The 13,642-nt window shown below is 38.4% G+C and overlaps 1 protein-coding gene across 5 annotated transcripts in view; it reads right to left on the reverse strand.

Annotated features, from left to right (window-relative positions):
- Window positions 1–164: 164 nt before the first annotated feature.
- LOC149316921 (G protein-signaling modulator 2-like) overlaps window positions 165–13,642 on the reverse strand; it is a 48,342-nt gene continuing 34,864 nt past the window's right edge. For 3 of the 5 annotated variants that reach the window (XM_089516526.1, XM_089516525.1, XM_089516528.1), the window contains 8 exons: window positions 13,380–13,488; window positions 9,496–9,625; window positions 7,415–7,485; window positions 5,245–5,415; window positions 4,532–4,685; window positions 4,213–4,430; window positions 2,605–2,646; window positions 166–1,411 (listed from right to left, as the gene is read on the reverse strand). In XM_089516526.1, coding sequence (XP_089372652.1) covers window positions 1,244–1,411; window positions 2,605–2,646; window positions 4,213–4,430; window positions 4,532–4,685; window positions 5,245–5,415; window positions 7,415–7,485; window positions 9,496–9,625; window positions 13,380–13,488 — 1,063 coding nt within the window. In that variant the 3' untranslated portion in view covers window positions 166–1,243. Of the gene's footprint in view, window positions 1,412–2,604; window positions 2,647–4,212; window positions 4,431–4,531; window positions 4,686–5,244; window positions 5,416–7,414; window positions 7,486–9,495; window positions 9,626–13,379; window positions 13,489–13,642 lie in introns of all 5 variants that reach the window. The other 2 variants (XM_089516529.1, XM_089516527.1) reach the window with 2 other exon arrangements.

Raw genomic sequence — 13,642 nt, forward strand, 5'->3', positions numbered from 1 at the left:
TGTGTGACATCTATAAAAGTTCTTATGCTGGTGTAACTGGGAGGCAAGTATCATGTATGATACTCAAAGCCATTTCTATTTTCAATGACATGGATACCCAACATTTAAGAAATAAGATATATTCCAAGAATGCAGACTCCTAGGATCAGGTTGAGTTAAATCACTTTTGTTGGACCTGTTTTATTTAAATCATGAATTTAAATCATTAATAAGATTTAATTTAATCACCATTTTTAGTAAAAGCATTATTAATCTAACAATACATATCCAAAGATGTAGTTTCATCATAAGACTTTATCTTTTTTTCCAGATCAATTTTCAAGTAATCCCTGAGGTCCCTCATATTTATATTCAAACTTTTTGTTCAGATTTACTCCATCTCCCCAAATTCTCTTATCTTTGCACTCAGAGAAATCCAAGGCATATTTGAGATGCAGCAAGTACGTAATTCTTACACACCACCACCTACAGAATAGGACCAAAAAGATAATCTTCCATCCCTGTAAACTGCTGTTATATTACAAATTGTAGTTTTAAAAAAACAGCCTAGGTCCAAAATATGAATACTAATTTTTAAGAATGAAACAAATACATTATTTCTTTAAAAAAAAACACCACTGGTGTTTATCAACCCCATTTAGGATTCTTATTAATGGAAAAGTACATTATGGGCTGGATGAAGACTGCGATCCACCTTCCGTAATGTGAACTGAATTGGCATCTTTCAGTTTCCATCAGCATAATAACTGGATACGCAGAAAACAGGTTTAAACAGTATTAAGATTTATTTTTCTTTCTTCTTTTTTTAAAAAAAGAAATACTGTTAACTGTAGAAGTTTTATCCTCTGCAAAAAGATAGAAAAACCTGGAAGCTAATTCTACAGTTTTATTAATTACATAATTTCAGCAGGAAAGCTTTCACAAGCTTGTGATAAAAGTACCTGAAGCGCTACCACCATAAAGAAACAAAGTTAAGTATATTTACAGAAAAAGGAGATGAAAGGAGAGAGAGAGACACAGGACAATACACTATACAGTTGACTCTTTACAAACATTAAACACCTGATTTTAAGCACTGGCAGCGATAACTGTACCATAAGCTATGTAAATTTACATAGTATTCTAAATATCCCAGTTTCTTTTTTCCCTTAAAGGCATTGTTTCCTGCATACGAAAAATTATTACAGTACTGCATAATCCCTTGATATTTCTGTTGTTCTTTCTGAGAAGGTTTCCAGGTCCATTAGGTAGAATTTGGCCTCTTCAGACCAGAGGGTAGAAGCACTCTCTGTTCATCCATTCTTTTCCCCTGTGATCTCAAAATAAGGCTAAAGAAATCATCATCGGGCACAGTTGGTCCTTTTATGATGTTTGGCGGCGGTGCACACCTCTGATCATCCAGTCTAGAACCCTAAAAAGACAGTTAAAAATAAATTGCACTGTAGCATTACTTTACAATTCAGTCTCTTCTGATTTCACTAAGATAAAACATATATTTATTTAATTTCTATCCCACCTTTCTCCCCGAAGGGACCCAAGGTGGTTCACAATAACAATTCTAAAAACATACTGCAATAAAACTATTATAAAACATCAGCTAAAAACAATATAAAATTACAAACATTAAAACCACAATAAAATCACAATACTCATACCATATAATACCCATCCCATGACTAGACATTAAAAGCCTGCCTGAACAGTGTCATTTCTACCTGCCAATGAAAGGCAAGCAAGGAGGGGGCCAGCTTTGCTTCCTGTGAAAGGGCATTCCAGAGGGCAGAAGCAATCACTGAGAAGGCTCTCTCTTGTCCTCACCAGGCGAGCCTGTGATGGTGGAGGGACCAAGAGAAAGCCTTTCCCTGAAGATCTTAGTGCTCTAACAGGTTTGTATGGGGAGATACATTCTCTCAAATAATCTGGACCTAAGCCGTGTAGGGCTTTATAAATCATAAACAGCACTTTGAATTGTACCCGGAAACGAGCTGGTAGCCAGTGAAGTTGTTTCAACAAGGGAGTTATGTGGTCCCTATAACTGGCCCCAGTCAGCATTCTGGCAGTGGCATTTTGCACACACTGAAGTTTCCAAACAACTAGAGTGCATTGCAGTAGTCCAAACGGGATGTAATCAAGGCATGTGTCACTGTAGCAAAATCTGACGTCTCAAGGAAGGGGCACAGCTGGCGCACAAGTTTCAGCTGTGCAAATGCACTCCTGGCCACTGCTGAAACCTGGGCATCCAGGCTCAGAGTGGAGTCCAGGAGCATACCCAAGCTGTGAGCCTAAGATTTCTTGTCTGGATTAGGTTTCAATTTGTTTGCCCTCACCAGGTAAGCCTGTGATGATGGAGGGACCATGAGTTCCCTATAACTCCCTATAATGTTAGGGAGTTTGACAAAATTATTTGGGCCTCGTTCCTCTGAACCACTATTGGCTTAGAGGAGACAACAAGGAACAACATATAGGTCAACACATTAGATTTCCACATTCATCAGTAAGAAATTCAACGATCCATCTTTACTCCATGTCATGTGGGCTGTCAAAGTCGTGATAAGGCCTTCCCCAGTATCCCAATAAAATACTTGACACAAGAGATACTACTACCTGGTCACATTCTATTTCAGTGACCCTCATGTCCATTTTATTCTGTGAAGGACAAGAAGAAGAATTAAGTATGTACCACTTCTTAGAGGGGTGTAGTCTGTTTAACTAGCACTATAAATTATGACAGCAATTCTGCATCATCAGATATGACTACAATGATGGAGATCCATTATCACAGCTAAGTCTGATGATGTCACCACCAAAAACATATCTTTTCACCAGGCAACACCCCAACCAAAGGTCTGTATACAGATCAGGATACTAAGAAATGAGATTTATAGTGCCCTCCTAGTCACACGGCACATAGAACATGCTGCTGCAGTGATCTCTTCAGGATCGTGCTGCAACTGCTTTTCTGAATGTCCCGATCTGAAGCATCTCAGAAACCCTTTGGCTAGGACACTATCTGGCTGAAAAGTTAAGATTCTGGGGGTCACACTTGTGAATCCCAAACTATTATGAGGTTGTAAGCCCAGCTTAAGATCTTGTAACTACTGAACAGGATGACAGGCAGTATTTGCAAATTTTCTCATCTTTGTTGAGACAGGTTGGGGTCCTGTTGGTAGTATACACAGAAATACATTTCCTGTACACCTGCGCATATTCTTATTTGGGCACTGCAGAGGTATTCCCCTCCTTGACAGTGTCTAAGCCCTCACCCCAACTTGCCATACAGCATGTGAAACCCCCTGCACAGCCATTCCAGGCCTTATGGGCAGGATCAGAAAAGCCCCTTGCTCCCCACAGCAAGTCACAAATGATTACAGAAGCTCTGAGAGCCGAGGAACCCAGCAGCAGCTCTCAGTGTTGATGTAATTATTTTATGTCTATAACTTCCATTTGCACTTGATATGTTTGTTAACTACATATAGTTGCAAGTTTGGATGAAACTGGGAACTGTAATTCAAAAGTGAAAATGGCCACTTTCAAAGTTCCATAATGCAAAAGATGCCTTGGATAGGTTTGCTAGTAGTAGTGTAATAATCTGCGAGGCCCTCCAAAAGCGCATTCAGTACTGCTTCTATAAATGTTAGTCATTCATGTTTTCTGACAAGTTTTTTCTCTCCTGATGTGCCTCTTCAGTCATTAGCAAAGCAACTGTGGATAAATGTATGGCACACTGGACAGGTATGTCTTTCATGTTGGAATTTTTGCACTGTGTCAATCAACTGGGTATCTGCTGCACATAGCTATATGTCTAAAGTTTTATACCACAACTGAAAAAATATATATGACTTCATGAAATACATATTTTCAAAAGTAATGTATCTGTGGATCTGAAGGCAGAAAGATTGAGTAACAACACTAGACATCATCTCCATATATGGAAATACATCGTCCAATGGATTGAGGGCTTAGAATCCTTTTTACATTGGAACATGTAGTATATAGATGACAATTTCATCTTTATAACTTTTTTGGGCATATGGATGCCCTTCACTGAATTTATGATTATTTTTTGCACTACTGTACATACTCCTTTAGTGATATTTGTTTCTAGTTTCCCTTTTCTTCCCTTATATAATTTTTGGATTACAAAGAAAGCACCTATTTGCTTTATGGAAGCTCAAAACAGTACATGGTCATTCAAGCAATCACAAGACTCACCTGGCATTTTACTAGGATGTCAAAGAAGTCATCATCTGGTTCACTGTTGCTGCTAGACATCAATCGGCCAAGGACAGATTGACTGTTATGTTGATTAAGACGAAGTCCTGGCAAGTTGCTGGCACTGGCTCGCTGATCATCTAGACGTCTACTCTGAGAGCTAACAAGTAGATCTAGAAATTCATCCGTGTGGGGTGAGACCACCGAAATCGAAAAGGCTACAAAGTAAATGAGAAGGCGTTAAGGATCAGCTTGAGTCTGCCTATACAAAGCAATTAATGTACTGATTGCACTCAGAAGCTTCAGTTATATACGTTACATTTTTTCATTGTTCTGGATGGTGTGGAGGACACTGTTGCTGTTAGTCTGTTCCTATCTTGGAAACAATACCGCTGATCATCCATTCGGTTGCTCTGAAATCGGCTTAGCAAGTCAAAAAACCCTTCATCTCCAGGCACATCAGAGTTACTTTTCTTTCAAAAAAAGAAAAAGAAAAATCAGTCAGTTAGGACTAATACAGGGAAAACTGGCTATTAGCAAAAAATAATAGGGGGAAAATTGTTCTAATAATGCTTAATCTCATTGGTGATTTCCATCAAAATGAATAGCGTGAGGGGTGGGGGAAGGGAACAGCTAGTGAACAAGCAGAGAGCATTTGGCCCAAGAAGAAAATTTTAATACAGTTCTATCTGAATGAACATAAAAGCAACTTCTGTATTTGAGCTGCTTATCCAAGGTTCTATAACTGAAAGTTAATTCATATGCTTTTATCCTAGCTCACCCAACAAAATGTTCAAACTTACACTTCCATGCCAGTCCTAATGATCTTACTGACTGAGTCTGACTGGAAGTATTTTAACAAGTGTGCTTTCAATTACACTTTTAGCTGGCCTGACCAACATGGTATTTTATGAGCCTTCTTTCCTCCAAAATCAATCAGTTTACAGCCAATATACCTTAAAAAGATCTTCCAGCTGTGATTTATGATATATTTTGACAGAGGTCTAAAATAATTCATTTCACCATAAATACCTTTTGTGAAATTAGTCGATGATCAATAGAATTACTAGCATCCTGAAGAACCTTTGAAGTGATGTTTTTGTATTTTTTCCCTTTTAATCGATTTACAAAGTGTAGTTTTGCTGAAGGTTTGGAAACTAGTTGTTTTTGTTTGGCCAATATTTCACTGTTCCAGTCCTGAACCTAGGAAACAAGCAACCATAATATTAAGAAACTATCCAAAAGACAGTTTCTCACTGTGCAAAATGCTGCCTATTTTTAATTTTGTTGTCCCGGCAAGACATGTACCTTTATGTAGTATATGCTTCCTTGCAGTATCCACTGCAAATCACCTTGCTCTTCTGAAGGATGAGAGAGGAATCTCCCTATTATGTTATTACAATTTGAATGAAAATCTTTTCACTACATAAGTACTACCTGCAGGAAAGAAGTCTTGTTCTCTGATATTTTTAACCACACTTTAAATTAATTGGATCAGATCCTGTCTAGGCCAATACAAGTTGAAATCTATGGCACTTTGGTTACTTATAATTTCAATGTTTCTATGGAGCTACTATAAGTAGGACTAAGTGTAGATCCAATCCATTATCTGAAAATGCACAGTGATTTCATGAACTGCAATGACAACTGGACTCATTGCATGAACTGAAGTTTCAAATTATTCACTCTTAATTGATATACACCTTCCTTGTTTGTTTCTGAAAGATAGCTATACATTTAAGAATCTAAATTTGTAAAAACCATTACCATATAAAGGCCATTCATGTAAACTTAGAATTCTCAAGTTAAAGTCTCTACTTCAGAGTTTGTGTTAACAGTTTCTCTGCACAGCTATTTATTTTGTTGATGTTAAATGCAACAAACTAAAGAAAGCTCAGAATGTCAAACTTTGTAGAAGCCATTCCATTTTGCTAAGAAGGGATCTCTTAAATTACCTTTGTTTCCAGAAAACAACATATATCCATGATCCTAAATCTAACTGCTATTTCTGATTCAAGTACAAGCCTCAGTTAACAAGCCTCTGACAGTCTCTTGTTTTACAATATCTTTCTATACCCACTCAGCCCACTTTTCTTCCTTACTCTCTGCCTAGCTCAAAGTTTTTTAGCAGCATCAGCACTGGGATCATGGTGAAGGAAGCCAGAGAGATACAAAATTCCAGAGCTAGGTTTCAACAGTATGTCTGCAGTAAAGCTTGGGCTGGGAAAGAATTGGATTTTGCTTGAGCTAACTCTACTGCAGCTGTGTGTGCTTGTCCACAACAGACAAGGTAAATTGCAGCTGCCTCCAGAATTCCTACTGAACATGTGTAAAGTACAAAACTGGGAAATTCACTAGCAATGGATTTAGGGCCTGGATTACAGCAGCATTCATTATCTTTAGTAATGTTCTGTTTAGATATCATTTTCTTCCACCACTCCACCCCAACTATTGCTTCTGGTAATGCCAAGTACTCTCCACTCATAAAAAGAGACAGGGATAAATATTCTAACTCTAATATATGCTAAACAACTAAACTGTTTCTTGCATAGATGGATATTCTACATCCGAATAGCAGCTACTGCTAGAGAACACAGGAGGGAAATAAGCATCATAAAGGTATAAATTGTACTCAAAACACTGAGCAGTAAAGGTAACTGTGCATGACAAATTCAATATCAGAGCATACAACTGAAAGCTATGGTCTCAAGTCTTTAGCAAAAACATGATTTTGCCTGGGCATATCATAACATTACATTTAAAGAAAAGATGACATTTCTTACCCTGCAAGTTTCTCTTTGCAATTAATCCTTGCTATGATGAATTTGAACAACCTCTTAAATACATACAGCAAAACATTTGTTGCTATATTTTTACAGAGATAATTGGCATGTACTAATTACAATGACTAATCATACCAATATTGTATTAGAAATACTGTATTAATTATATTTATAAATAATTAAAACTTATAATTAATTTTCTTTAACATTTCACAATCTCCTTAAGGCAAAGGTACAATCTGAAAGACTCTACAAAACACCTAGTGCACTTAAATTCTGAGAGGCATTTTAAAACCTACAGATTAGATCCAGACTACATTATCTGGAATCACTTTTCACTGAAATCAATGGAAACTAAATTCAAGCTCATTTGAATTATTTTTACAATCCAGGTTCTTGTATATGTACAACACACCAACCTTCTCGGGTGTTAGCTTCATAAGCTCCATGTTTTCCATACTGTGGCGACGTCCTACCCGTGGTCTAGTGCCTTGAAACAGAATTATTAGAGTTATTATTTCTCAAGCTTACTAAAACATGTGTTTCTGTTGATACTAGTAACTAAATAAGAACTTTTTAATACGTAAATTCAGATTAATTTTAAAACTAAGAAGAGCATTTTAGCTTTTTCTATTATCACCAACAATCTACCAGAGTCAGAATAAGGTTTATGTTAAACTAATGTTACATTTATTTTAAATCAGTTTGATCTAAGTATGTGGGTTTCATTACACTTTGTTTCAAGCTACTGCTAGAGCTAAAAATGCAATCTTTGCTTTAATTAAGAGTTGGGTGATCCATATATGGCATCATTGGCTGAATACTAAGGAAGATCTTTGCATGCTAGGATTTCTTGTGACAGAGATTATCTAATTGGACTGCTTGTGGTGGACAGTTCTATGGCAAATCCTACTGGTATAAGACTCTACAAACTATTGGAGTTGGTAGAATTCCCTTAATCAACACAACTCAACTGAGGTTGCTGCCAAGAGAAAAACAGATAAGATATATGATCCCCTCATTAAAAGTAATGAGCAAGGGGGAACTGGGCACCAGTCCACACATAGTACAACAAATCCAGATAAGCAAACTCATCTGTAAAATTGGGTTCAAGGCACAACAGATGGTTCAGACAAGGGACACTGGACCAATTAGTCTGGCCAGCTGGCCATGCATTCATCATCCCAACAAACAATTTATTATTTGTTTTATAAGGAACCAGAATCTACATCACAGCTTATTATTAGTAAGTATTGACAAGTGGACTGTGAAGACTATCAAAGGTGGTGATAGGTGGTTCTAAACTCTTTAAAAGCCATGTACATGTAAGGTGGCAACTTGATATAAAGGCCCAGCTAGAAGAGTTTATTTGCCAGATAATTTGTCCTTAGCTTACTATTCAGATTTGACCTGCTAAAAAATTTTGCTGCAACCATTTAAGAATCCTGAACTGTCTCCAGGAGTGATAAATATTAATTTCTTCTTCAAGCTGGAAATTTTAGCTGGGAATTTAAAATGCTTAAGTTTGTTAGACTAGCGTGGATGTTGGATCAAGCTAGATTTAATGTTTGAGATTTGTTCTGATTTCTTAAATGCTAGTTGCTATTTATGATGTCTCAATTACTATTTCATTCATTATTCCCTCACACAGTCTTTGATGCTAGTCTCACTGTAACTGCTTTAGCAATTAAGTCTGATGCCACTCTAATGAACCTTTTAGTAGTTGTGTCGTAGCTACTGATTATATTTACTAGACATATTATACTGCTTAAGTTGTTGTGCTGTAATCATTTTCATTAGTATTGTCTCATATTTTACATTACTAACTATTTTATAAACATGTACCATTTTTCACCATATTTTTAACAATAAATTTTAAATTTGGGTTACTTTTGCATATAACACTGGTTCAAAGATAATTTCTCCTTGCTTACTGGAGGTATATACCAACAGTGGTACAGAAAAGATTTTCACTTCTCATTAAAAACAAAATCCTAAACATGTCATTCCCAGAGGCATTGCAGAACCTTTGGAATGGCACAATTTCCTGAGGAACCAGGGAGTGGTTCCCAGACCAGTTTTCCCTAGTTTAATAGTTTATACTGAACAACCCACTGCTTCCTCTTTTTCATTTTGAAAGATTTGTACCCTACTCTTTAATATGACAAGACATGCCAAAGCAGCCATGAGGTAGTGTGTAGTCTTTACCCATTGTATTCAATTCAGTTCAATCTGCCTGCTAGTGATTATGGCAAGGTGACTATATTCACACTTGCCAGGTGTTCAGCCACCAGTTCCCTAACAGATCCATCAACTATGAATCTGTAATTACAATTAACGGACCTGGGTGTTGTTTAAACTAATTTGAGATATTTGTAAAAGGAAGAGGAAGGAATTATAAGAATCAACCCAGGATTGAAGATTTAATGAAGAGGGATCTTATATTTTACTGAAAGAACAACTCCACCGTTCAGTCATTATCATGGAAGCAAACACTTACCACAGAAGCTATTATCTGGAAGATTATTTTCTGTCATCACTGAATTGTTTGTGCTAAAGCTTAGACCAAGCACCATCTGGAGATCTGAGAGGTTAAGCTTAGCTGTTAGTTCTCCAGTTTTATCTCCCACCTGCAAGCAAAAGCATTTGTCATTCTATAGCTATGCTGAACAACCACAAATAGCTTACCTCAGACGAGTAAGACAGGTTTTAGAATTTTCAGGAATTTCCAAGGCCTTGTCAACACTGGCCAGGATACTCCAGGGCCCAGAGTATCTTGACTTTGCAGCTGTCCTATTTTCCTGTCATTACCTTGGCCTCTGTCTCCACACCACAGTACCACTGGGCTGCCCAGTGCATCCGCTGCCATTGCAAGTTGCTCACTTCTGATGTTAGAATGAGGTACCCAGCAACACTCACATTCTAGGTGCCTTGTTTGGACCTCTTAACAGGTGACCTGCAAGGGGACTGGTGCATCAGGAGGCCCAGTGGGACCCCTGTGCAGGCAGCTGCCACAGCATGGGAACAAAGAATCCAGATCTTCACAGAGGTTAAAAGCACCAGATAATTTTTTTTTTTACTCCATTGCAACCTTGTTATGCCCTGTTTCTGGTGTGGAACATGTTGGATGTGGTCTGGGCTGCCTGCACAAGAACAAGGGTTTGGGCTGTGCATCATTCAAACAGGACAATGCCAGACTGAAGGGGGTGGGCAGGCAGGTGGAAAGGGATTTTGGTCCATGTTGACAAGATCCAAGCATTCAGCATTTTAAGGACTGTTAAATTACAATGTGCACCTGACACCAATTGTGATGAAACTCTGGAGAAAAGAGGATGGTAAATAAAGTGTTGGTACTTACTGTGACGTAAGGAGGCTGCAGCTGCGAGGAAGCCGGGTGGCCATGCTAAAGGCCAAGCTTCGGCCTCCTGGCCACCGCTGTCGCCAAAGGGCCAGGTGACGACCTGGAGGCCTCTTGGCCTCCAACACCACCCGGCCTTTTCACAGAGGTGGTGGCGAGGAGGCCGAGGCAGCAGCAACAGCAGCGACCGAGGAGGTAAGTAGGGAGGGAGGAGAGAGACTTTTGTCCCCAATAGCGCCATTGGGGACAATGGGACTTGAGCATACGCGGATTCTGGTATACGCTGGGGGTGGGTCCGGAACAGATCACCCGCATATACCAAGGGCCCACTGTACTGTTTTCTCTGTTAGCTCAACAGCTTGGTCATCTACTTCACTAGCACAGGAGAGCATATTTTATAGCTTCTGTAATCCCTGCCTATTAAATGCTTTTCCTCCATAAACACAAGAAAATGTATTCCCAAATGGCTGTTTATCTGTTTTCCTTTTCTGTATTACTGGCAATGTTCATCTTTATTCTTATCTAAAATCTTCTCTAATTTCTTTTCTTCAAATAGAGGACAACCAATATATGGACTAAGTGAAAGGTTGTCCCTAGTCCTCTGGTCTGTCTCCCAATGCTTAATATAAAGTAGTCTTCTTCCCACTACTGTAGCTGTAATTGACCTTGCTGCAAGTGTGATCTTGTAATGACTTGTACCCATCACATACTGCAACACCTTTTGAATCTTAAGTAATACTTGTTGCAAGGTGTGGAGAGATAAATCCTCTCTCCAAATCTCTTGTATCAAGAGCAGTGCTGCTCTAGCAAACAACTAAACAGCTACTAAAGTTCTAATTGCTAGCACAACCACTTCATCCAAATCTCCTTAATGCAGAATCTGCCCTTCTTTCTTCTACCTTCTTCATAACTGTGTTCTCTCCTTGAGGGCAACCAATAGTGAAATATATACTGAAACTGGCACATCATTATCTTCTATAAGTGTGAGAAGAACTCATACTGCTCTTCAAGGGGATGGATCACTGCTGTATATGTAGCTACCCCTCTGTTCATGTGTGGTGATGGTGCCTTTCATGAATTCTCTTTGCCTAGTGAGTTGCATGTCATCACGTTAATGTTTTTCAGCTCTCTGACTGACCAATTAGAATTCCTCCTTCCTGAAGAGAATCTGCCTTTTTAACACAGCACTCAGAAGTGGCCATTGCCAAATCCATTGTATTACTAACTTTTTTCCCTAACCCCCAACTGCACCGGTAAACCTTTTGATTGTATTAAAACCTTACTTTTATTCTTTTTGCTTTTATTAAATACTTGTATCTCATTTTCTTTAAGACTTTCCACTTATTCTGTCACCTCCACTCTTTTAATTTTCTGTTTCTACTGTTCTGCCTCTCTGAGACACCGTTGCTTGATTAAATAAAATCTTTTTTTAGAATCATAGAATCATAGAGTTGGAAGAGACCACAAGGGCCATCCAGTCCAACCCCCTGCCATGCAGGAAATTCCAGTCAAAGCATCCCTGACAGATGGCCATCCAGCCTCTGCTTGAAGACCTCCAAGGAAGGAGACTCCACTACACTCCGGGGGAGTTTGTTCCACTGTCGAACAGCCCTTACTGTCAGGAAGTTCCTCCTATGTTGAGGTGGAATCTCTTTTCCTGTAGCTTGCATCCATTGCTTCGGGTCCTAGTTTCTGGAGCAGCAGAAAACAAGCTTGCTCCCTCCTCAATATGACATCCCTTCAAATATTTAAACAGGGCTATCATATCACCTCTTAACCTTCTCTTCTCCAGGCTAAACATCCCCAGCTCCCTGAGTAAGGCAAGGTTTCCAGACCTTTCACCATTTTAGTCGCCCTCCTCTGGACACGCTCCAGTTTCTCAATCTCCTTTTTGAATTGTGGTGCCCAGAACTGAACACAATATTCCAGGTGGGGCCTGACCAGAGCAGAATATATTGGCACTATATTAATATATAATATATAATATTATATTAATATATTATATATATAATATATTAATATTGACTCTGGACCCTGATAAGACACTCACTGGGCAGCAGTCAACTGATTGGTTAAGTAGTTCTTCTTTTTTCACTCTGAAACTAGATGTGATGAAGTTAACAGTGATATGTATTTTATATGTATTATCCTACTAGAGAGGCCCCTTCCCCCCACCACTCCCTTTGTGTCGTGTCTTTTTAGACTGTAAGCCGGAGGGCAGGGAACCGTCCAATTAAAAAAATTGTATGTACAGCGCTGTGTAAATTTACAGCGCTTTATAAATAAAGGTTAATAATAATAATAATAATAATAATAATAATAATAATAATAATAATAATTTTAGAAGCTGGCACTTTATCGTTTGCCTTCTCTTTTTCTCTGAGCCCAAACACATGTCTCCATTTTCTCTTTCTAATTCAATCAAGAGCTTCCCTTTTCTTTAAGGCATGCCATCCTTAAACTGTTGTTGCTATATGCCTCCAAATCGTTTCCAACTTATGGTGTCCCAAAGGCAAAGCAACCATTAAGGCAGGAAATGAAAAACTAGTGTGAGGGAGAGTGGGGTGAAAAGTTTCACTGAATTGGAACTTTTGGACTCCTGCCTTGAGATGCAATCACCCAAAGAATAATAATTTTACTTTGCTTCACTTCTTTTTGCTGGAATCTTATGCTGCAATACTGTATCGTTTATTTTAAAAGAGAGCACTGGCTTATCAGTTCCCATGACAACAGATGATCATTAGACACCTGTAACTATTTTCACATTTTTCATTTATATTTGCACAAATATGGAAGACAGTGTACTGGGGATTTCAAATGTGCAAACGTAACCAAACAAGAGAATCATGCCCAGCTATTCCTATGATTTTGCTCATTTCTAACTTAGTTGCAAGCAAAACACTCCTAGCCATTTTAACAACCTGATATAGCTTTATCAAAAATATATATAGCCATTTTTCCAGACATGTACATACTTATAATTTTTGAGATACAGGGCACACAGCAATGAATCCATGTATACATACCTCCCTTGAAATATCTAAGTGTTTTTCTGCATAATGCATAGCTTGATCATGGTTCCCCAGGGCTGTGTACGCATTCCCTAAACTCCAGCATGCTCTTCCTTCACCGATTCTGAAAAACAGTTCAACAGTGTCACACTTATTAAAACACTTCAGGCATTAGCTTTCTAACTGCTGAAATCAGTGACAACTCATTCCTGCATTACCTCAGCAGCCTGGCCGCTGCTGCATATCTGCTTCCCATGAAACTCTGATAAACTGAGCTA

Source organism: Sceloporus occidentalis, unplaced genomic scaffold (assembly GCF_023333645.1).
Source record: "Sceloporus occidentalis isolate IW3139 unplaced genomic scaffold, rSceOcc1.0.p SCAF_3, whole genome shotgun sequence".
Classification (NCBI taxonomy): Eukaryota; Metazoa; Chordata; class Lepidosauria; order Squamata; family Phrynosomatidae; genus Sceloporus; species Sceloporus occidentalis.